The following is a 25,829-nucleotide window of genomic DNA, read 5'->3' on the forward strand; positions in this document are numbered from 1 at the left end:
GAGTAGAGTACAGAACTTCATCAAATAGTGTCAGGATCTCAACACAAGCAGTTATAGTTTTTATAAGCCGCCTGTACTGGGAAGTTGCAACAATGAGTCCTGAACATGCTGTAGGTTCCGGCCAATCATACAGTAGAATGGGTGGCATAAACAGACATTTCCTCTGGACTGCTTGTGTTCCAGAACCATAACTCTCTGCTAGAGGCTAAGGCTTTGGAAGAAAATCTAGAGGAGAACTACAGATGAGAAGAGGGGTAGATGAAAGGGGATAGCTGGCAAGGAAAATAAAGAAAAAAGGAATTCAGATATAGAGATGAGGAGAGTATTGAGTTGGAGAAGTGAAGACGAGAAAGGGTTTAAAATAAGATGTGTGTGTGTGTGTGTGTGTGTGTGTGTGTGTGTGTGTGTGTGTGCGCGTGCGTGTGTGTGTGTGTGTGTGTGTGTGTGTGTGTGTGTGTGTGTGTGTGTGTGTGTGTGTGTGTGTGTGTGTGTGTGTGTGTGTGTGTGTGTGTGTGTGTGTGTGTGTGTGCGTGTGCGTGATGACGCTGTTCTGGATTGGGAACAAACATGTTTTTGTATTAACCACCCCCCCCCCCCCCGCCCCTATTAGGTTAGTCCTATAGGCTAGTTACCTTCCCAGGCCACCACTCCCGCGAGAGAAAAGTGTTGCCTATCCTCTTTTCGTTCCTCCTCCTACTCTGCTTTCCGGGTGTTGTAATTCGCCTCCGTCTCGTCCCACACACTCTTTGTCAGAGCGCGGAGTTGACAACCTCTGGCCACTGAAGCCGTCGCGAGGCAGCCTGCTCTCTCCTCAGCTGAAGCCCCACACACAGTCTCTGGTCTGTATCCCCCAATGCAAGGCTGGTGAAAAGAACCTCTGACATTTAGGTTTTCACTTCATTTGCTTTTCTTATCCTTTACTCTGTTAAGGTAAAACAAGAAAGCCTTCTAGGCTAAAAGAGAAGGAAAAACACAAGAAGTGGAAAATCTCAAGACTTGTCACTGTCTCTACTAAATACTCTTCACAATGTCTGGCGAGGACGCACCTGCTCCGCAGCAAAACGCCGAAGAACAAAAGCAAGAGACCAAACAACCCAGTGAGGAGCCTGCGAAAGCCTCTGAGACCAAGCCGAAAGCCGAGACACCTCCACCCGCCAGTGCCAGTGCCAGTGCCGAGGCGGCAGCTACACCCGCGGCGACCGAGGAGAAGGTCCCCGAAGAAGATGTGTTCACCTACCGGTCCCTGGTGCTCTCCGGCTACGGGGGCTATGATAAAGTGAAGCTGCAGGTGAAGAAGGGGAAGCCGACACTCAAAGCCGGAGAAGTGTTGGTGCGTGTCAAGGCATGCGGGCTGAACTTCGCCGACCTGCTGGCCCGGCAGGGTCTGTACGACCGGCTGCCGTCTCCGCCCGTCACGCCGGGGATGGAGTGCTCCGGGGTGGTCGAGGCCGTGGGAGAAGAGGTGACGGAGAGAAAAGTAAGCGCATCCTCTCAGCTCTTTCGTCACCCTATTATTACTTAGTGCATCTGTCTAGTCTGAAGCCATTCTCTTAAGAACGATTCACTTATAACTGTGATACCAGACGCTTGTTAATTTCGATGCCAATGTGTTGAGTTTTTTTTTTTTTTTTTTTTTTACATTTATTGTGGCATTGGAGTTGGATAGCCTACATTATCTGTTTGATTTAGGGCGTGTCAATTTTTGCTATTGATAGCCAGACAAATATGGCTAGCCTATATTTCGCGATATCTAAACATTAATGTCATCATCATAATTGTCATTATCACTATGTAGGCTAATCGACACTATCGGTTTAATATTAATTTCAATCCAATTTGCAGTATGAAGTATGCCTTCAAAGCCATTCGTCCACAGTTTAACAGTGATCAGATAGTTGTAACAATGATGAAGCTATATACTGCAGCCTAATTTCCAAGCCTGTTCTTTTGGGAGTTATTGAGCCAGCCCATTCACTGGTGCATAAATGGAGACCACATTACTCGTGGAAAGTTGCAAGGCTAGCAATGCATTAAAAAAAAAAAAATGTTTCCAGCTGAAGACCAATTGTCTAATTGGCAATGAGTTCAAAGAAGCCAGCGCCCCTCGTCTCCGGGCAATCAAAATGCGTTGTTGCCTTGCGCGCCAGAGATTGACACCTCCAAGTTGGGAGTCGCGACAGGCAGCGACCTCCCGTGACGGGTGTATTAGGCTTAGGTTACTCCCTCTACACTGTTTGGAGATATTCAGATTTATTGCATATCTTACGTTTGGACGATTCATATAGGGACTATTAAACCTGTAAAAACATTTTTATAAATCAAATAAATAGCCCAATGCAGAGTAGCCTATAGCGCGCTGACGTGAGAGCGACGGTGTGGCGACAGTCACCGTTGCCTTTGTTACCGAGAGCGACACGCGCACCGAACGGAAAGGGCGAGGCGCGAGACCACGAGAAGACGACATGTAAATGATTACACGCGCTCTTTGTCAACAGGCATCGCTTTGTGTCTGGGAAATCACACATCACCAACCACCGAGTCAATGTGTTTTTAATTGCAATTCCTAATTCAGCGATTCTTAACAATAACCTATAGGCTACGCCTACAGTAACAACGCCCATTCAACATAGCCCACTATAGCCTATTTTCAATTACTCAAAAAACATCCTATTTTGCTTATCTATGATAGGCTACATGTGCACATCATGTCCGTTATGTCTTATAATATTTCTAGAATCATTGGTAAGTATAGCTTTGATGCCATTGTTACCTCTACCTTGTTTGAATAGTGTGATGAGTCATGTATGACTGTCAGTTGGGCTGCTTAGCCATGGCAACACCAAGCAAAGTCATGCCGTTTCAATTCAATTACCACCATCAGCAAGTCAGACAATGCAGACGTATTGCAATAGCAAACTAATCTTATACCTTATACCACACCCATCTCCTTATTATAGGAGAGATAGATTATCCTAATTATATTACATCTTGATATATTTATTTTCTTGGTATTTAGGGCTCCTTATGAGATGTCCTGTACTGGTTGATGACAATGGCCCAATGAGGAAGAATGCATTGTTCACTAAGCACAACATTCCATCACCATTTTAAGCATAGCAAAGAGTCAGTCCAAGATTTGTGTATGCCCTAACTGATTGCAACTGCTCACACCCTTGTATATTGTATATTGTATATTGCAAAATGCATTTACTTGGAGACTGCATTTGTGTTCTACGGCTGCTCTGTTGGTGTGAGTTCAGCATCAGAGTATCTCATCGGGAGTGGTCTAGTCAGATTCCTGACTTGGTTAACCAATGGACCTTACGATGTGGAGACAAATGAGCATATGAAGGAGCGTGGAGTTATTGGTTCGGTATTGGTCTTCGACAGCCCAATAGCCCTGAGACAACATAATAGGTTATGAACCTGGTCCTATTAATATTTGCCTGGCCACTGCACTTAGTCAGTCATAGATTGGATTTAAAAGGTCACACACACACACACACACACACACACACACACACACACACACACAGAGTCCTATTCAGTCCTCACACTCTCCCTGCCTTCCCCCAACTCCAAATATTAGACCAAATCTTCCTAATGGATAGAGATCTCAGTGTTTTGGCAGGCAGTCAGCTTGGAGGGAATGTGTTGACCCTGGTTGCAGTGACAGTTTTTGGGAGGCTTCCGTCCTTACTGCCGGTCTCTCGCTCCCTCTCTCTCACACACACACACACACACACACACACACACACACACATACACACATACATACATACATACATACACACACACATTCTCTCTGTCACATAAATGCGTACACATACACACATACACACATACACACACACACGCACACGCACATGCACACACATTCTCTCTTGCAGAGGCTGCAGTGTCAGAAGTGTCAGAAGTCAAATTGCTAGAAGTGGGTTACAGCAATACAGTGACATCACCTGAACGTCCTCATGAGTAGTGCATGGAAAAGGGAAATATCTAGTAGTGAGTGAGAATAAGGGGGAAATATACAAAATGATACTAACCCATGACACTTAACATCAGCACTTTTTTCATCGACCTTTTTTCCGTTATGTGAGTTAGCTCTAGCTGAGCTCTAGTCGGATCTGACCCATATGTTCTCAATTATCTCCCTCTGGCCCACATTGTCAGTCTGGTATTTCCTCCGTCCCTCCTCCCTCCCTCTATCCCTCTATCCCTCTCGTCCTTTCTGCTACAGACGGAGAGCATGCTTTTTGCACAGTCTGAGTTGACAGTCAGCCACAAATGAAGAGAGGAGAAAGTCAGACGCTGAGAACATTGGAGACGAACAGGCTTTCTATTTTGTGTGTGTGTGTGTGTGTGTGTGTGTGTGTGTCTGTCGGGTTCGGGTTCAGTTCCCTGTGGGTCTCTTGATGGGTTTTTGATACTCTTGTCAGCCATAATATTTATTTAAATCTGAACTCATGCTTGCAGCACAGTAGCTCTGGCAGTAGGAACAGTATACTGTTGTGACAACTGTGGTTATTTCAGGAGCCAGTATTTGTTTTGTGTTGTTATAGCCGCTCCTAGTTAAGGTAGTTGAGGACATGCTGCTTCTGCTTCAGTGGTCATAGTTGAAGCAGCAGCAGTACAGTGAGGTGTGTGTGTGTGTGTGTGTGTGTGTGTGCAGTGGCGGACTCAGGCTGTTTGAAGGGCAGGGGCGAAAAGAAAAAAAGGGCACCTACTGCACAACATGGGACCCCATCACGCGAAAAAAAATCGCGCAGAAAAAAAAAATCGCACGCAACCGCTCCACCACTAATGTGAAAAATCCTGGACGAAACACTGTATTTAGTATCATTGCACCCCATGCTGTTTTGTGAATGAGACGACCGTTGAGTGATTACTGCCTACTGCCAAGTCATATAATTACAGCAAACATGTCGGCAGTTTAACATTTCTGTTCTCTGAAAGACAACAAGAGGCACATTATGACATTATAGTCTTCTGTTTTCGTTTTCGCAACTTCAAAATAAAAGCGCGAGCTAAACGTTGAAAATCAATGACACATCGCTAGTCAACCCACAGCTTGTTTTGTGAGCCTGCTAACAATGTAAAGTAGTGTTAGTTAACTAGGTAGCAGTGGGGATTACAAAGGGTGTCATCTTAACATCTTTACATCTTAACTGCTCCTCCTGAGACATCTTCCGACCCTCACCTCTACGTCTCCTAAAGACACCCGCTTTCCCCTCTACTGTGTCCCTAGAACTTCTATTGCCCCCCTTGTACTGTTTCTCAGTTTCTCCAGTAAAAATAAAAAATAAATAAATAAAAAGTTTAGTAGAAGGCGATAATAGGGAGAAGGTTTTTCCTTCTATCAGTGGCCCCCGGCCCGAGCTAGAGTACTCTTCCTGCAACGAATGGTGGACTGCTGATTCACATGCTTAGTATTCAAATGTATTGATTGTAAGTTGCTTTGGAATAAGGCGTCTGCTAAATGCCAAAAATGTAAATGTAAATGTGTCCTTTTTCCAGGTTAGAGCAGACTGCATTAAAAGGGTTGCATTAATTATTATTAATTTTCATGCTATGTTTTCCCATTGGAAGGGCAGCCAATAGGGCACGTCCTCTCAATTTCTCCACTCAAAAGGGCACTTAAGCGCACCGTTTTCAACTATGGGGGCACATGGTCAAGTTTAGACCATTGGAAGGGCAGCCAATAGGGCACGTCCTCTCAATTTCTCCACTCAAAAGGGCACTTAAGCGCACCGTTTTCAACTATGGGGGCACATGGTCAAGTTTAGACCATTGGAATGGCAGCCAATAGGGCACGTCCTCTCAATTTCTCCACTCAAAAGGGCACTTTAGCGCACCGTTTTCAACTATGGGGGCACATTAATTATTATACATTTTCATGCTATGTTTTCCCATTGGAAGGGCAGCCAATAGGGCACGTCCTCTCAATTTCTCCACTCAAAAGGGCACTTAAGCGCACCGTTTTCAACTATGGGGGCACATGGTCAAGTTTAGACCATTGGAAGGGCAGCCAATAGGGCACGTCCTCTCAATTTCTCCACTCAAAAGGGCACTTAAGCGCACCGTTTTCAACTATGGGGGCACATGGTCAAGTTTAGACCATTGGAAGGGCAGCCAATAGGGCACGTCCTCTCAATTTCTCCACTCAAAAGGGCACTTTAGCGTGCCGTTTTCAACTATGGGGGCACATGGGCAAGTTTAGACCATTGGAAGGGCAGCCAATAGGGCACGTCCTCTCAATTTCTCCACTCAAAAGGGAACCGGCATTCGGAACTGCCGGTGTGTAAGCCCTATGTGTGTCTGTGTCTGTGTGGAGCGGGGGGGGGGGGGGTGTATGTATGTGTGTGTGATATAGGCTTATGACACATTCCCTTTGTGAACAGGGCGGGGCAGTGTGGCTCTGACACAGACTGACCTTCACACGTCTAACACTATTAAAGACTGGTGGGCAGCCTTGCTGACACAGTAGAATTGTTAATTGTTTCCTAATCAAATTGATGGACCCCATGAGGGCACTAGGTGCCACAGTACAATAGCTCCATACTCACCGTTTGAGTGAAAACTCCTTGATTCTTGCTGAGACGGTCAAACCACAGAACTACTGACTTCTTGCCCACATATCCCAACATTGAATCACCAGCTTATTAAGTCCAGCTAACTGGAAATCTCTTTGTGCAGAAGTTCTCCCCCATATAGTGACTTCATTGGATGTGGTAGAGTCAAGGGGCTGACGGCAACACAAGAGATGTAGGAGGGGGGTCACATAGTGGCAGATGCTGTGACAGACCTGTCACAAGGCTTGCTTGTCTGGCCTTGAATATGTGTGTGTGTGTGTGTGTGTGTGTGTGTGTGTGTGTGTGTGTGTGTGTGTGTGTGTGCGCGCGCGCGCATGCGCATTGTGATGGCCAATCACATGCTTAACGTGGGCACCGAAGACTAACTGCTGAAGTAGTTGAATGTGATCTGTGAGTCATCAGTGTGTTTCATGTGAGGCTCCAACACCCCCGCCTATTGATCTCAACAACACTGTACATCCAATTAGAAGAGCGAAGGCAATGAACTCACAACTGAGAGAGAGACAGAGAGAGAGAAAATTCAAGGACTATAATAGAAAAAAAGAGGAAGGATGTTAACTGAGGGTGAAAGTGAAGAAGGAAATAAAAAGGAGGAAATAAAAAAACGAGCCATCTTTGAGATGAGGGGGGTAAAAAACGAGAGAGTGAAAGATTGAGAGACAGAGAGAGAGAGGGAGTGAGAGTGAAAAAGGAGAGATGTCTCTAATTGGAGTGGATAGACAGCGAGGCGCACGGCTCCCTCCAGACCATTAGAGAGGCCCGGGCGGAGTGGGTTTGTTCCCAGGAGGAGAGAGCTTGTCTTGTGCTCAGCCATGGGGAAGAATCTGGCAGCGCCACTGACGAGTGGAGAGCGGCCAGGGGAGAAGATGGGCTCCATTGTCCTGTCTCACTGATGAGGAAGAGGGGAAACGGCCGACTCCTCACAGGGAGGGAGGGAGAGAGGGAGTGTGAGACAGAGAGATGGATGGAGAAATAAGTGTGTGTGTGTGGGGGGGGGGGGTTTAGATTGAAAGAGTGAGTCAGAGGGAGAGAGAGGGAGAGCATGGGGGGGGGGGGGAGTCAGCGAAGGGGGAGAGGAGATACTGTACAATCAAAGTGAGAGGGAGATGGAGACAGAGAGGATGAGACTGAAAGTGTGAGAGGGAGGGAGGGGGGGAGACAGGAAGAGAGATAGTGTGACTTAGATTGAGGGAAAGGGTAAGAGGAGGGAGGGAGTTGGATGTAGAGGAGGAGGAGGAGGGGAGTTAGATATAGAGGGGGAGGGGGGGGAGTAGATGTACAGGGGGAGTTAGATGTAGAGGAGGGGGGGAGTAGATGGAGGGGGGGAGGGGGAAAGTTAGATGTAGAAGAGGACGAGGGAGGGAGTTATATTAGATGTAGAGGTGGGGTAGAGGGGGGGGAGGAAGAAAACAGGAAAAGGATTAGAATGCAGTGGTCAGTTGTGTTTCCTGTGTCCCTCGTGGGGCCCTCCCCTAATTGGACAGTCTCGCAACAGTGGGGGAAGTTTACAGTGTGGCTCTTCCTCCTGGAAAGACACACGAGAGCGTATCGGAGGATCCTGTTCTGATAAGTGCACCTCGGGACACGGCGGCTCGGCGGCCAAAAAACGACGAGCCAGGCGTGGGTGTGAGCTGCAGCAGTGGTGGTGGCGGTCATACCACAGACTGTTGTTTTTCACCTCTTTGACCGTATGTGGTGGTTGCGGTCAAAGAGGAACGACACAATGTCGCAGCCGTCGTGATAAAACAAGAAATGAATTCTTCACTGTCACTTTTCGTTGTAAACTCCCCTGTGGTCAGACAAAAGCTGTAAAAGGAACCCAACCCAGTTAAAAAGCTCATGACTCATCAACTCCCCCTCCCCCTCCCCTCTCTGTTGTGATTCTGTCTTCCTCCAGGTCGGCGACACGGTCCTGGTGCTGAACCGGTGTGGGATGTGGCAGGAAGTGGTGGCGGTGCCCGCTACCCACACTTTCCCCATCCCAGAGGGGATGAGCTTCGAGGAGGCCGCCGCCCTTCCCGTCAACTACGTCACCGCCTACATGATGCTGTTCGGCTTCGGCAACCTGCGACCCAACCAGAGCATCCTGATCCATGCGGCCGCAGGTAAGGGGACGAAACACACACCAGCGGAAGATAGACACCCGAGGCTCTTTGTAACACAATGGAATGGGAAGAGGAACGATGAATGTGTCGGATACCGTTCCTCATTCCCTTGCATTGCATGACAATGAAACCTGAGACACCCTTTACCGAGGACACACTGAGACCTTCAGGGTGTCTGTAATGGTCCAAAGAACAGGGAGGATACATTGTGAAATCATTGTGAAACGTTTTGAATGATACACAGTGCTACACTGTGTATCTAAGCTAGCTTAGTCCAGACTCAAGTAAAATTGTTGTGTGTGAATTATGGTCATGAGGAAATGCCTTGTCCTGTTTGCCAAGATGTATTGTTCTATAGCTCCTGTTTATGTCTGCATTGTTTCGAAAGTGAGTTACAGCTGTTGCTGAATATCCCATTATGTGTTGAAAGCTGTATCGTTACCATGTGGATTATGACATAGTAGACACTAAGATCCTAAGCCTACAGTACACTGTAGTACAGCGGAGGCTGGTGGAGGTAGACATTTGATGACAGGCTCATTGTAATGCATGGAATCAAATGAGGAATCCATTCTAGGCATTACAGTGAGCCTGTCCGGTTTCTACCTCCACCAGCCTCCCCTGCTGTAGTAGTAGTAGTAGTAGTAGTAGTAGTAGTAGTAGTAGTAGTAGTAGTAGTAGTAGTAGTAGTAGTAGTAGTAGTAGTAGTAGTAGTAGTAGTAGTAGTAGTAGTAGTAGTAGTAGTAGTAGTAGTAGTAGTAGTAGTAGTAGTAGTAGTAGTAGTAGTAGTAGTAGTAGTAGTAGTAGTAGTAGTAGTAGTAGTAGTAGTAGTAGTAGTAGTAGTAGTAGTAGTAGTAGTAGTAGTAGTAGTAGTAGTAGTAGTAGTAGTAGTAGTAGTAGTAGTAGTAGTAGTAGTAGTAGTAGTAGTAGTAGTAGTAGTAGTAGTAGTAGTAGTAGTAGTAGTAGTAGTAGTAGTAGTAGTAGTAGTAGTAGTAGTAGTAGTAGTAGTAGTAGTAGTAGTAGTAGTAGTAGTAGTAGTAGTAGTAGTAGTAGTAGTAGTAGTAGTAGTAGTAGTAGTAGTAGTAGTAGTAGTAGTAGTAGTAGTAGTAGTAGTAGTAGTAGTAGTAGTAGTAGTAGTAGTAGTAGTAGTAGTAGTAGTAGTAGTAGTAGTAGTAGTAGTAGTAGTAGTAGTAGTAGTAGTAGTAGTAGTAGTAGTAGTAGTAGTAGTAGTAGTAGTAGTAGTAGTAGTAGTAGTAGTAGTAGTAGTAGTAGTAGTAGTAGTAGTAGTAGTAGTAGTAGTAGTAGTAGTAGTAGTAGTAGTAGTAGTAGTAGTAGTAGTAGTAGTAGTAGTAGTAGTAGTAGTAGTAGTAGTAGTAGTAGTAGTAGTAGTAGTAGTAGTAGTAGTAGTAGTAGTAGTAGTAGTAGTAGTAGTAGTAGTAGTAGTAGTAGTAGTAGTAGTAGTAGTAGTAGTAGTAGTAGTAGTAGTAGTAGTAGTAGTAGTAGTAGTAGTAGTAGTAGTAGTAGTAGTAGTAGTAGTAGTAGTAGTAGTAGTAGTCTTCTTCGTCTTCTTTAGAGAGGGTGGATTTGGAGACCACCTGGCACCTGCAGTTGAGGGTCAGAGTGCACGGTGTATGGGAAGGTGGGGGAGTGCGAGTGAGTGGGCGAAAGCACCTGGGTTAGGGAGTGTTAAGCATGAGAGAAGGGAATGCTTCGGCTGTGTGTATAAGATCAGGCCAGATGGGGAGAATGGGGAAAGGGTTATCCAAAAGAGAGAATGTATGTGCTCTTGGTGTGTGTGTGTCAGTCAGAAGACATTTGCGGTGGGAGTCATCAGAGTGGTATTTATTTATTTCAGAATGTGTGTGGGTGAGACATGACAAATAAGCTCAGATGAACCATACATCTACATCTGGCGATGTCAGGCAGAGGAAATGCATCACTCAATTCATTATAATGACCAACTGTAGTATTCACAAGTGGGTTTCTGGTCTATCACAGTCTCATGGGAACATGATCACTTTGTCTCTATCAGCTGATGAAAGGCCACAGTGCCACTGGGTTTCCTCAATATCATTTTGCTGATATCATCCATTGACATGGATCTGGCGGGCTTCATGTAGTGGTGGCGTAGTGGATAGTACGTTGGACTGGTGATCAGAAGGTCATGAGCAACACCACCACTAGTGTGCCCGTGAGTAAGGCACTAAGCCCTAAGTTACTCCAGGGAGACTGTCCCTGTAATCTCTAATTGTAAGTCAGCTAAAATGGTTAAAATGTAAATGTAAAATGTAACTCAGTTTGCCTGGGTGTTTTGTACCCAGTGAGAGTGTAATGGGTTCCATCGCTGAGGACCAGTGAGTGCGTCGGTCTAAGCGGTCCCCCTGGTTGAGTCAAGGCAGAGCCTCTGGTTTCTCATGTTTGAGTCAAGGCAGAGCCTCTGGTTTCTCATGGCACGTGGCCAGGCTGGGCTCTCCAGCTGTCCGGACATGAGGATTATAACAGAGGATTATTGAATCTATGACAAGAAACATTTGCTTCAGAGCTCTTCTGCCTGAAGCATCATTGTTTCGCTCTTTCTTTATTTTGAGATTCATCATGATAAACACTCTTGCCCACACAGGGTCATGAAAAATCTCTAGATTAATCATCAATTCTTGACCGTTTGTAGAAGGCAGTTGCTTGTTACTTGCTGTTGCAGTAATACGGTTGTGTAGAAGCAGCTTTACAGTTGCTGTGGTAAATGGACTGCACTTATATAGCACCTTATTCCAAAGCGCTTTACAATGGCCTCTCATTCACCCATTCACACACACGTTCACACACCGATGGCGGCAAACTACAATGCAAGGCCAGGCCTGCTCATTGGGAGCAATTTGGGGTTCAGTGTCTAGCCCGAGGACACCTCGACACTTGGCCAGCCGCGGAACGGCCGACCTTGCGATCATTAAACGTCGGCTCTACCTCCTGAGCCACAGCCGCCAAAAGTGTCTGCAGCTCAGTGGAGGCTGGTGGAGGTAGCAGGCTCATTGTAATGCATGGGATGGGATTTGGAAAGGTATGACAATGAGGAATGCTATCAAACACGTGTGATGCGATATATCTTGCATGTCATCCCTCCTCTCTCACCCATCCTTTCTGTCAATCTGTACTGTCTCTATCCCAATAAAGCAGAAATGCCCTAAAAATATATAAAGAAAGAAAGGAACTAGTCCTGCTAGCAGTAAACAGCAGCAGTAACAGGACCTGATATAAACACAAACCCTTGTTTTGTCCCTAACACCTCGCCAAGAGTCATGTGGCCGTCTCCTCACATGGAGGAGGGGGTGTTGGGTAATATAGCTTCTGCCTGGGAGTCTGTCAGAACATGTTTTTGGTTTTAGGCTCTGATTAGTGTCAGAGAACAGAGATATCTGCTGTGACAGACGCCAGGAGAGAGACAGAGGGTGTGTGTGTGTGTGTGTGTTTCTGTGTGTGTGTTTCTGTGCGTGTGTGTGTGTGTGTGTGTGTGTGTGTGTGTGTGTGTGTGTGTGTGTGTGTCTGTGTGTGCGGACCCATTGTGATGGCTACTCGCATGTTTAACATGGGCACCGAAGAATATCCTGAGATCAAGTCGAATGTGTGAATCAGTGTGTTTCCCGTGAAGCTCGACGCTGTGTGAGTGTTTTAGGTGTATGCACAGTAAATGTTATTGTGTTTTTAAATAATTGAGTGTCTCTGTGTGTGTGTGTGGCTTTGAGTCATGCGGGATTTTGTTGTGGATTTTGCAACTATTGCTGCTACTGCAAGTGTCTGGCTCACTCACCCCAATTAAACACAACACACCCCTCTACTGGCTCAGACCTCTAGCCTCGCCTACCTCATAGTTCCTCATTCACACTGTCTGTCCAGCACTGCCCTGTACCTAGAATCAAGATGCATGCTGTTCATATTGCACACAGACAAGAGACAGTCAGCTTTCAATAAGATTCACTGGATCCATTTGTACTGCTCAATAATAACATTATGATGCGGGTGGTATAGGTACAGGGGGGAGTAATTGTTCACTTGCAGTCTCAGGGAAAGGCCTGACAGATGTGATTTTATCCGGAGGCCTTTTTATTGGCTGCCCCATGGATCAATGCCTGGCTTCTTATCAAAGCAACCATAGGGACTCTATTTAATAAGCAATTCTCTCCTTCCGCTGTCATCAATCTCGTCATCAGTGGAACATGATGGTGAATGTTCCCCCCTCCATCGACCCGTGGAGCCGTGCTGCTGAATAAGGGAGGGTATATTAGGATGTCTGAGGACCAGGAGAGGCTGGTGGAGGCTCACCATGCAGGGCTCACCATGCATTACAATGAGCCCGTCTTCTGATTTCTACCTCCACCAGTCTCCCACGTTGTGGACTCTGTATCAGGTGTGTCTCCACTGCCGACGCTGTGACTCTCAGCGACTCACTTTCCAAACCCATGCTGTCTTTCTACAGTCAACTGAGGAGACCTCAGCCAAGTGAAAGTCTAAATAATAATAATAATAATAATAATAATAATAATAGTTTTATTGCCATGCTATCAATTTATCAGTCAATTGTTGGAATTTGGTATTTTTTGCTCTCGGCACAGGATCAGCCATAGTCGGCACCCCTGGAGCAATTAGGGGTTAAGTGCCTTGCTCAAGGGCACATGCAGCTCCCTCCTGAGGCAGGGGTCGAACCCGAGACCTTCCGTTTGCTAGCCGGCCTCTCTGACCTCTAGGCTGCCGCCACCCCCTCCAAGAGACCCAGAGAGGGACAGCTGTAGTAGAGAGTTCTGGTGTTGCGTGTCGAGCGGCCAGTCCTGTCTGCCTAGTGCGAGCCCCGGTGCTGACCCGTCCTCAGCTGCCTCTCTCGTGGGCCCGTGGGCCGGGCCACTCCCGTCCCCTCTCCCCAAACAATGGCGTATTGTTCTCCTCCCATCCCGCCCCCTCTCTCCGCTGGGCCAGCACATCTGCATCCTCCGTCCTGAGAGCCCCCCCCCCACACACAGAGGACTCCCCCACCCCCCACCCCATGGGAGGGGAGGCGACGGGTCCTCGTGACCTTCGTGTATCCGCGATTGACACCTCGTCATCAGGGAGCGTGCGCACGTTTCCCTCTTTGTTTTCTCCAGTGGGACGGGGCGGGGGGGAAGGGCAGTGACATTTGGATGTGTCTTGGGGGGGCTTCCACTATGCCCAGCCAAGAGCCTTTCCTCTGACCTCTCCCTGAACTGGCCTCCGGGTTTATGGATAAGCCTGGGCCAGCAGTCCAGCAGTCCAGCCACCACGCCCACACTCACACTCACTCACATACTGTACACACACACTCACTCACTCACTCACTCACTCACTCACTAACATATGCATGCATACACGCACGCACACACACACACACACACACACACACACACACACACACACACACGTATTCATGGGCTACAATATGGCCTGTGTGTTCCGGCAAACACTGCCCACTGCACCAAGACCAGAGAGAAGAAAGAGTATGTGAGAGGAGAGTGAAGAGAAGAAAACAGGGGGAATGAGGGGAAAGTATGATGGATGAGGAGAGACAGGGTGAGGAGGAGAGAAAGAGCAAAACCCAAATAGAGCTATAGAGAGTGAGAGGAGAGATACGATGACAGGAACGTAAAAAGGGGGGAGATTTCACTTTCTTTTTCATTATTATCTTCATTCGTTACTCAATTTGAGATCTAGTCGTCGGCTGTTTTTAAACAGCAGATCAAAGATCCAATTACGACTACTGTAACAGCAAGGAGGAGCCATTAAGCTGTCTGTCTTTTATAATAGTCTGATGATTTTCTTACCGGAGGTCTTATCCTAGTTTTGTGAATGCTAATGCACCCTGAGCGCTAGACAGGGGTCCCGGCTGTGAGGTTGAACCGTCTCTGTGTTCCCCGGGCCCTGGCATACCCAGAGGCAGATCAGCTGCACTGATAGGAGAAGAGAAACCAGGGCAACCTCCAAGCGACCCACCAATCAGAATCACTCTCTCGCTGCACACAGCACGGCTGCAGCCGTTGCTGCGTGACCCCATTCAACTGCCCTCCCCACGCACACATTCACAGGTGTGTGTTTGTGTATGTGTATGTGTGTGTGTGTGTGTGTGTGTGTGTGTGAGTGTGTGTGTGTGTGTGTGTGTGTGTGTGTGCAGTGCACTTCAGTATGTGTTTATTTTTTCAGCGTGAGGTTTTATGGTAGGAAGAATGTGTTTGTTTGTGCATGCTTATCAGCTGATTTTTTTTTAGATCATGTTTGTCTCCCTGTGTGTGTGTGTGTGTGTGTGTGTGTGTGTATGTGTGTGTGTGTGTGTGTGTGTGTGTGTTTCTGTCTGTTTGTGTGTGTGTGTCTGAGAGCATTGTGAGAATTTTCACTCAGGAAATCGCAGTGACTGCCTTCTCACACGGGCACAGGATGTTTTTTTAATTCACTCACCCCAGTAACTAAAAATGAGCTTCCTCTACGAGGCACAGGGAGCCACCAACGATAGCAGAGCGCATATTAAACCACTCATCAAGCTCACAGCACAGAGAGCAGAGAAAAACACCAGGTTACGTAACACAGAGTAATCCCTCAATCTAGCAGACATTCACAAACAGCCACCTTCAATGCCCATTCAAGATCCCTCATGCCTCATAAGGTTTTCAGTTTCTACACACCAAGGTCGATACAGGCTGGCCTTAGACAGGGCTACTACTAACTAAGGTTTCGACCACAATCACGTCCAACTCTTGTCAGAGATCCTTGCGAGATTTGGTTGGAAGGGATTCTTGGATCCATGGTCAGTTCTTTTGGCAAAATGTCCAAAACATTTTGAAAGTCCCCACCCTCTCCTCATGTTGAACCCTGGGTGTGGACTCAGATAGTCCTGGACTGAATGTCAAAACTGAATTCCACGGTGTTTTGTTGAAAATTCCTCTTCACTGTGGAGAAAATCATGTTACTGAGGTTGAGTATAATTTGGTGACAAAATGTGTGTGTGTGTGTGTGTGTGTGTGTGTGACAAGGCAGAAAGGAATAGAGGCCACTGTTCCTCCTCACACACCCTGGCTAAGTGAGAGAGAAAGAGAGACATTTCCCAGTGTCAACAATTCAATCGAATCCCGCGCAGAACGAATGGAATTAGCTGTGGGAATTTTGTTTAAATTGCCATATTCATCCAGGCAATGGGTTAGTGTTCAGGAATCATCTGAAACCACACTGCCAAGAGAAGGAGGGGAGAGAGAAACCTCCTGGTCCGTATTCACTGTTAGCTAGGGGGGAGTGAGGGCACGACGACGACACAGCAGAAATACTAGGAGCAATGGGATCCAAAGCAATGGGTTAATGATGGGTTAATGGTTTAATCTTTTCACATATTTGTTAAGATTAGCAGATCATGAACAGATTTTCCAGACTGCAGTCTCCCTCCCACCTCGCCCGTTCCTCTGCTGTGTGTGTGTGTGTGTGTGTGTGTGTGTGTGTGTGTGAGAAAGGTGGGGGAAGGGGGCCCTTGGCAGTGCTACCCTGGGTCTTGTGATGGGGGATCAGTCACAAGGCCTGCAGACTGGTCCTGGTTCTCAGGGGGATCCAGACCCAGGTGCCCCCCTCCACTCTCCTCCCTACTCCGTCCTCCCTCCTTTCTCCATCTCGCAATGCATATGGAGTAGAGGGACAAAGTGGACAAACATATTTTTTATAGGTGAAATAAACCTAGCATTACAAACATACACTCCACACCAAGTCGTACATCTCACTATAAGCACTGCTTATTGATCGTGTTTGGTGGTTACTGGTTCATAGTAACGTACACAGTATGTGTGTGCTGAAGTTTCAGTAGCTAGTATCAAACATTGCTTTCTTGCCTTAGCTCACCCCACAACACTGGAACAAACCCCTGTACCCACAAACACTCCCAAAAACGAACTCTTGGTATGTTATTGGGAGGATGATGAGAGCCAATCCATCAAATGTTAGAGTATGATTGCCACCTAATGTCTCCCAAAGGCCAGAGGGAAGTACAGCCAATGGAACAAAATGGCTCCCTTTGCTCACTCATCGCTGCCAATTTGGCCTGGGTTTCCTTGGCAACGCAAACTTGCTTTTCCTCCGAGGACAGGGAGAGATAGTGCTGTTAGAGAGGCAGACTGGATGACAGTGCGATCCAACAGCAACAGCGGCGCTCTTGTTATTTCATCAAGTCTTTCCGTCTTTTTTCTCAGGCTTGGTTGGTTACAGTGAGGGAGAAATGTCTATTCAGTTTCTGTCAGCTCAAGGTCTCCTCCGATGAGAACTGTGAGGGAACTTGTTCTTATTCTCCGCTATCCTCTCGCAAGTGTCAAAAGGAGAGGATTCTGTCTGTAAAACCTAGTCACCGGCAGTACATTTTGTTTGGGGAAACTTCACCTAGGTTACTTTTGTGTGATTGTGCTCGGGCATGTGTGAGAGTGTGTGTGCGACCAAACTGGTGGACCACAAATTAATCCAAAAACATGTTGATGACCACAGTCTAGCAGCTTGACTATGCGATTTGAGAACGGGGTCGCCATTTCCATTGAAATGCCCATGTTGTGAGGGCTCTTGTTTGCATTGCTTTATTCTCTCTGGCGTCAGATAAGACGTGCCCTTTACTTGGTCAGGCCTGAATGACCTTTATAGACGACTTTCAGTTCAAGTCGTCAGGTCGACCTCCGTCCACAAGCCTACTGCTTATCAGTCACCAGGCGAAACCTGGCTTAACCGCTTTGGCAAACGTTTGCTTGGATATGCCTAGACACACATACATCAGGGGAGGCTGGTGGAGGCAGAAATCGAAGGACGGGCTTATTGTAATGAATGGAATGGAATGAGGAATGGTATAAAACACACATACATGCACCATACCGGTACACACCGACAGAAACCTATATTCTGACACAACTGCCTCCTTGTTTTCAAAGGTCATCACAGCCAATACATTGTTGATTGTCTCTAACACGTTTTATTACAACTGGCAACGTTACGATTCGGTTTAGATTCTCTAACGAGAAAAGGCCTCCCATTTCTCCTGCCCTGACAAAAACACGTACCTTAGCTGAACCGCAGGAATCTGGATGGAGGATTCCTAGAGGAATCTAAAGCAGGTCGCCTTGTATCAGGGTGAAGTTAACCAGTCATCTGAGGTACAATGAGCGCTTTCTCCAGTGCCAGACCTCTGTGTGTGGGCATCCCATTCTTCCCAGGCCAGCGGAGGTAATGTGATTGTATTTGTAATGTTCTCCTTACTTACCCCTGAGCACCACTCTTATTGAGTGGCCTGTCTGTGACAGTAAACAAAATATACAAATCACATTTGCCTGATGTGGTATACATCCCTGGAATGGGATTCTTTGGGTTGCTTAAAGGGTATCTATATCAGCTGAGGTTAATTTAGCTGACAGTCTCTCACAGTTACGATCTCTCTCGAGTTAACAATTGGGAAACCAATATGCCGGAAAAACAAGGAAATGCACCCAGGGTTGGCTCTGAATTACACCTGAACTCATGCTCATCTCCCCCCTCCCCCCTCTCTCTCCCCCATCTCTCCTTTTCTGCAGGTGGTGTGGGGATCGCGGCCACCCAACTGTGTCAGACGGTGCAGAACGTGACTGTGTTCGGCACGGCGTCGGCCAGTAAGCACGAGACCATCAGCCAGGGCGGAGTCACACACCCCATCGACTACCGCACACGAGACTACGTGGAGGAGGTCCGCAAGATCAGCCCCAAAGGTGAGGGGTCAGGGACGGAGCCGTTCACCCATTGGCCAAGAAGGATACGGTCTTGAGTGCTATATTTGTGAAGCTTTTGACACTAGATATATTTGTTAATAGATAACAAAGTTGATACATTGAATTGAATTCACTCAATTCTATTTTGCTGGGTGCAGCTAATTCTATTTAGCTGATGGTGCACCATCAGCCATGGTGGGGAATGTTAGCAGATAGACAGGTTTGTTAAAGTAGGAGAAAAACACTGAGTAGGCAATGACTCACTTGGGATCAGATCCCCCAGCACCTCCCCAAGGTGGTTTAAATCAAGCCCCTGCTTTGGTATTCAAGACTCAACCCTGGTTACTCATCAGAAAAACAGAACATCCTCCCAATTCCCGTTTCTTTTCTCATTTAAAACAGCTTTCATGGCAGGATGTGAATGTTATACTAGTGGCTCATCTTGGTACAAGCCCCCCCCCTCCCCCTCCTGCCCCCCCTCCCTCTCCCCATCCTCCATGTCCTTTTCTGAACAGAGAGAGATATAACTGACACTTCAGACAGAATATGTCTAATTAGAGCCCGTGGATCGATGTGAAGCCTTGCTCGCCGGCTGTCGCTCTGTCAGTATGTCAGGCTGTCAGTCTTGTCTGCTTGTCTGTGGTGTTGGTGAAACAGTGTCCTGCTGAGAAGCCTCAATCAATAGAACCGCTGGCTAACAGACCGAGGAGGGGTAGCCTAGGGGAAGGGCTTCAAGGAGCCCCTCAGGCATAAGAAAATACATCATTAGGAGAGAGCCTGCATGGGTAGAGATTTATAACAAGTCACATAGCCACTCTATGGGCAAGGCTATAGAATGGCTGGACTCAACCATCAGTGTGCTATTCTCTTGAGGACATCACTACCTGGAATGGGATGGTTTTAACTCGTAACAGACATGGATGGGAGAAGACAAATATGTTGTCCCCTCATCTTATCTGTGACATGAAAATAAGTTGAATTCCTGCATTCTCTCCTCTTCTTGGCGTTTGGCCGACTCCCTCGAAAAACAAGTGAACCCTGGAATTCTGGGATCAGGCAGGACTACAGAGACAGACTGAATCTGCTATGCAGAGTGTAGTCAATGCTAATAATCTGTCTCTCTCTCTCTCTCTCTCTTTCTTTCTCCATTTCTCTAGGGTTGGACATTGTTCTGGACCCCCTCGGAGGCTCAGACACCCACAAAGCCTACAACCTGTTGAAGCCTATGGGCAAGCTCATCACCTACGGTGAGAGAGCAGAGACCAAATACCTTCGACAGTAGTATATAACAGAAAAGCATACATACAAACATAAAGAGACAAATAACGAATAGTCTAGTCTAGTTTTGGTTAACTGTCTCACGACTCTCCAACACTGTGTGTGCAGTTGTATTCTAGAGAAATATAGAGTAGAAGAGTAGATAGACACAAAAGTGTGATTGCAGCGCACTTTGGTTCAGTCATTTTCTAGTAGGCAGTGGGTCCTCTTGTTGCACCACGGGCACATTGCTGGCCTCTCTGCAGAGGTCCATGTCCTCAGTGTGCTGTGTGTCATCCGTGGGAAGGCCTTGGTGGTCTCTCTGTGATGATGCCAATCTGGAAGCCTGCAAGCATGCACCAGTGGGCTGGGTCGGCATGCATGAGGAACAGGGCCTTGCCTTTGCATGTTTCAAAAAAACACTGCTCAGCATGGTGTCCCCCGCCCCCGCCCCCGTCCACTCAACCGCTCCCCCCCCCCAACCAGCCCCACACTCTACTGCACCCTCCCCACAATGCCTCTGCTAACCCCCCCCCCTCCCCCCATACTGCTCCCTCCTGCTCCTCTTCCAGCTTATCAGAACTATGCATGGTGGAACAATGGACGTTCTATCCACACGGAACCTGGAATGTGTCTGAATGTAGCAGACTGGGTCCCTCTCCAGCTCGCTCTCCTCTCTCTGAGCACGCTTTGTGTCTTGGTTTGCGGCAGGAGAGTGAGAGAGAGGGTGGGGGGGAGGGGGGGGGAAGAGAGGGAGTGAAAGAGCGAGGGAGCAAGTGAGGGAGAGAGAGAGGGTGGGTGGGTATTGTACATGGTACCTGTTTGGGCCTCAGGCTGGCATTAGAACTGTCCATTGGACATGGCACTGAAAATGGGCCAGACTGAATAGAGGGGAGATTGAGTTCTAGAAAGAGATAAAAGAGGGGGACACAGTGGGGGAAAAACTGAAGTTAGGGGCAAAGAGGGCAAGGGTACAAGAGAGGTAGTGGGAAAAAGATAATGTGACAGTAAATGAACTTGACTGCAGAACAATGGCTGATCCGTGAATCAATTATACAGAGACCCAAACTGACCCTCTACTGGGAATCAAAAGGACCTCTGGACCCCAGCCTCCTTTCCCCCTCACACGCTTTTACACACACACACACACACACACACACACACACACACACACACACTCTCATACAACATAGCTCTCTTAGGCAGAAGATAAATCTTTGTTTTCACATGAGTTGATGAGGTGACAGCCTTTAACTCTCTCCTCCACCCTCCTTCTCTGACAGGTGCTGCCAACATGCTGGCGGGTCAGAAGAAGAACCTGCTGGCCGTGGCTAAGACCTGGTACCACCAGTTCTCCATCCACACACTCAGCCTCATCCAGGGCAACAAGTCTGTGTGTGGCTTCCACCTGGGCTACCTGGATGGGGAGATCGAGCTCATCAGCCAGGCAATGGACACCATCCTGGCCCTCTACCGACAGGGGAAGATCAAGCCCCGCATCGACTCGACCTGGCACCTCGAGCAGGTGTGTGTACAGTGTGTACAGTGTGTGTGGGTGTACTGTGTGTACTGTGTGTACTGTGTGAGTGTGAGTGTGAGTGTGTGTGTGTGTGTGCGTGCAAGTGTGCATGCGCGTGTGCGTGCGTGTAGTTGAGGCTGAGGGATTTGGCCATGGCTGCATGAGACGACACTCAGTTATCAGACAGAGTCAGTAAAAAAGACAACTGACTCTCTCACACACACACAGATCTCTTACTAAGCGAGAGACAGAAATCAGATTGTCCCGGAGAAAGAGATGCTGTAGAAAGACAGGGATTGAGAGAAGGAGAGAGAAAGAGGGAGAGAGCGAGGGAGCAAAAAAGACACGGCTGACATCTTCAGTTGCCATGCCAGAGCCGGTCAATGGCAGGCCCTATGAGAGTGACCAGAGAGAAGCGTTTCACTGTCTGCCTTTGCCATCTGACCCTGGATGTATCCTCCATCAGACTCTCTGTGTGTCTCTCTCTCTCTCTCTGTCTCTCTCTCTGTACTCTATCTATCTATTTCTCTATCCTATCTGCTCTCTCCCTCCCTCCCCTCCTCTTAGTGTATCTTTTTCTCTTTTTCTCTCTTCTCTTGTTGCTATGGAGACCTACCTCGGGCTGCCTGTGCGTCTGTCTTTGGGAGGGGCCGCGTTCTACGAGAATGAGAGATGGGGGAGGGATGCAGGAGTGAGCCATTTAAACAAGAGTGAATTGGAGGACTGTCGAGACGTTTGATGAATGAAGTTTGGTGGGGAAGATATAGGTTGTGAGCAGAAACAGATATGTCATCATTGTCGATAAGAACTCTTAATGTGTATTTCTCTCAAATAATAATTAAAAAAGCATGAATGGAGGACATGGTATGTATGACTGTGACCTGAGCGCTCCGGGCGCCACGCCCTGACGCCATCTATCACGGCACCTGGACTCACCCGTCTGCACTATGCTCTACGCTAACATGTAGATTCATTCACTCATATAGTACAATATCAATATCAATATGCTATTGTTGTAGTTGTCGTCGTTGTAGTTGTCTGCGTGCACTGCAGGTAGACACTCACTCACAGTGGGAGAGGACACTCTCAGTGAGACGTTAGCATGGCAAACAAATAGACACGGGAGTCTGTGAATAAAGCCCGGATCCTGGAGTGGACGGAATAATAGCCGTGTTTCAGTAATTGGTCTCATTGTGATTTTCGTTCACACAAGCTACAGTTACAACTCCCTAGCGCCTCTCTCTCTCTCTCTCTCTCCTTTCACTCAATTACTCTCCCTTTTCCTCTGCCTCCCTCTTATTCCTCCTTTTGTCATAAGTGTTCCCTCCATCTGAAGAGCACCAGTTGCTCCTCCATCTCTCCCCCTCTTCTACTCCCACACTCCCCCTCTCCCCATGTGTCTGTGTGTGTCTCAGTCGTCAGGGCCAGGCTTCAGCAAGGCTTTGCGTTGCTAGGAGATGGCCCTCTGTTGCCGTGGCATTAGTCGTTAGGTGGTCTGCCTGCCTGCGCGCGCTAGTGTGGGTGGGGGGCAGGGGGAGCGGAGGCGGAGGGAGGGAGGAAGGATGGGATGGAGACAGACACAGATACTGAGCAGACCTAAGTGGTCAGAGGAGGGTGGGGCCTGCCCGGCTGGGCTCCTCCCCGTCTTGTCACTATGACGGACAGGCAGGAACTTGTGGGTCAACCAGTCGTTAACCCTATAGGGGTGTCACCCCCCTAGGGGGGGGGTCAGGCACCTTGGAACCAGTCAATAATGTAAATGTGACATGAAACTGTCATGTTGTCAACCTCTCTATGAGAACCCGTCCTGGTATCTTGGCGTTTGAATTATACATAGAGGTGACAAGTGCAGTTTTAAAATAAAGAATCCTCAATTGAGAATACCTAATTTTTGGATAACATCATTTATAATTGATGCATGCATTTGAATATTTCATTATAACATTCATGGCAGCACATTTAGGATATTTCCAGTAGTTTTTCCTTTTTCCTCTCTCACTCTCCTTCCCTCCCTCTCTCTCTCTCTCTGTGTTTCCCCCTAAACTCCTCCATCTACAGTATTCATCAATCCTCCCCACTGAAATACTAATAATCAACTTGGCCCCCTTCTTCCTGTCCCGCTGATGCATGCCTTTCTATAGCTTATATTATATTCAAAGAGTGGAAGACAATTTATGTTCGTGGTGGCCTGGCATCATGTCCTTAAAATGGCCGGAAGAGTTATAGTGTGCGTTGTGAGGGAGACAAATCGACTGCCCTGGATACATTTTTGTCCTGGCAGATGGATTCAGTCTCTCCTCCTCCCCCTCTTACTATCCACCTTCCATTCTCTCATGTCTCTCTCTCTCTCTCTCTCTCTCTCTCTCTCTCTCTCTGACAATGTCTTCCTCTTGTTCTCCTTCTCTCCAGGTGGGCGACGCCATGCGGAGGATGCAGGAGAGAAACAACATCGGCAAAGTGATCCTCATCACAGAGCCCATGAAGGAGGAGGAGAAGAAGGAGGAGGAGGAGGAGAAGAAGGAGGAGCCCAAGAAGGAGGAGAAGAAGGAGGAGAAGAAGGAGAAGAAGGACAAGAAGAAAAAAGAGGAGCCCAAGAAGGAGGAGCCTAAGAAGGAGGAGCCCAAGAAGGAGGAGCCCAAGAAGGAGGAGGCCAAGAAAGTGGAAGAGAAGAAGGAGGCGCCCAAGAAAGAGGCGAAGTGAGAGTGAGGGATGGATAGTCAGGCAGACCATCGGGGTGCTCATGTCCTGGGAGCAGGGGTGTGGTTTGAGAGTTTGGGGGGTTGGAAGGGGGGTGGGGGGTGGAATGGCAGGGGTGGGGTGGGGTGGATGGGAAGGGGGGGTAGAGGTGGTGTGGTAGGGTTTGTGGGGGATCAGGGGAGCCGGGGTGGATTAAGGGGAGGGGGTTTGGTTTTACAGTCTTATTTCACAGCAGTCAATATGTCATCTCTACCACCTCTCAACCCTCTCTCCATCCCACTCTGGCAGCGATTACTCAGGCCTGGCCCCATCCCCTCCCCTCCACCCCCTCTCATCCCTCACTCAGGCATGGGTCACTTTATTTCAATCCCTCACACCCCCTCATCCCCAGTGCACCTTAACCATGGCTGTGCTCTTAAAACAGCTCCCTGCCTCACAAGAATGGGAAAATAACCACTACGCCCGCCTTTGACTCATAGCAAATAGTCCAAAGGTGTGCATAATGAGATCCCAGAGACAGAGAGCCACAGAGGACTGTGGGTAATGTTCAGGCCTGGGGTGGATTGCTGTTGCCGTGACAACGATAATCCCACTCCCACTCTAACTAGCACAGTACCCCTACGCCCCTCTCCACCTCCACTCCCACTGTGCTTGATTGCTCTGCGCTGACTTCCACCTGCCACCTCCCCTTCCCCTCTCGCTCTACTGAGCGCACCCCCACCCCCCACCCCAAAGGTCCAGGCCCACAGACGGACTGACAGACGGACTAACAAATGGACTGACAGGCGGACTGACTGACAGACAGACTGACGGACTGATGGACTGACAGACAGACAGACAGACAGACAGAACCACACCCACCCACAAGCCCATAAGGTCCAGTGCTTAGTTACGTCACTGTGGATGAGTCAGCGTTGTCCACGATTGGTTGTCAGCTCCATGGTCAGGTTTGCATGGTTGTGTGATGCTTGACTCACTCGGCCAGTGGAGTCGCATGCAGGTAACCAACCGCATTCCCTGCTAATTACTACTCTGTCTTGATTTAAGCATTCGTATTGAGCGCATCACCTTAAAGCTGAGACCACACTACATTTCCCATAAACAATTAGAGGCGACGCACTAGAGACGGGCCTATAGTGTGGCAGCTTTCCTCTGAGGATGGAACTACCAGTATTGTGGTGAATTAATGAGCCAGTTTGTCCAGTATTGAATGAGGAGGGTGAATCATTGCTTCGCTTGGTGCTATAGTTACAGATTTTCCTAACGAACCAACTGTTGGCAAGCAGTGCACTGTGCCAATTAGGAGAGAATTCGTTTTTTGTTTAAAACACACAGGCACACACAGACACATACACACAGATACACACAGAATGTGGAAAACGTTTGAAATGAGTAAGCTAAAGAGGTGAATGCCTTTCTGTTCCTCGGGATCAGGCACTACTCCTCCCTGATCCTTCTCTGGCATTCCAAGGCATTCCACTCCTTTCACAGTGACCGGTCGCCTGTCGTTCACCGTGACCTGGAAGAGGGGAATAAAATAAAAATAAACATTCCTATTGGCATACATACCCAGCCTACCCCTCCTCTCTCTGCTCTACCCACTCTGCTCTCTCTCTCTCTCTCCCTCCCTCCCTCCTCTCTCCTTTTCCCACTCTCTCTTCCTCTCATTCTCTGTCTCTGTGGTCGGCATAGCAACAGGCTGAGGCTATTCAGAGATGGCAATGTGGTCTCTCTCTCTCTCCCTTTCTCCCTCCCTGCCTCTGTCTCTCTCTGACCAGTATTATAGAGCTGTAAAGCGTCTCATGAAATCCAGGCTTCAACTACAATACCATGCAGTTAAATGGTGGTAACATCCTAGTATTGAACTCCAGCATCAATGTAAAATCTGGACATTTAAATCTTGACCATGGGTCCTTTT

At 47.8% G+C, this 25,829-nt stretch overlaps 1 protein-coding gene across 1 annotated transcript; it reads left to right on the plus strand.

Moving 5' to 3' along the window:
* Positions 1–1,027: 1,027 nt before the first annotated feature.
* Positions 1,028–23,914, plus strand: LOC308150959 (synaptic vesicle membrane protein VAT-1 homolog; the record flags this gene model as incomplete). Its single annotated transcript, XM_080523748.1, has 6 exons — positions 1,028–1,477; positions 8,491–8,698; positions 18,268–18,438; positions 19,596–19,685; positions 20,979–21,220; positions 23,624–23,914. 6 exons carry the CDS (start codon positions 1,028–1,030, stop codon positions 23,912–23,914), a joined length of 1,452 nt encoding a protein of 483 aa, XP_080379874.1.
* Between the last annotated feature and the right edge of the window lie 1,915 nt (positions 23,915–25,829).

The sequence above is a fragment of the Nansenia antarctica genome (genome assembly GCF_963989245.1).
Source record: "Nansenia antarctica genome assembly, chromosome: 2".
Classification (NCBI taxonomy): Eukaryota; Metazoa; Chordata; class Actinopteri; order Argentiniformes; family Microstomatidae; genus Nansenia; species Nansenia antarctica.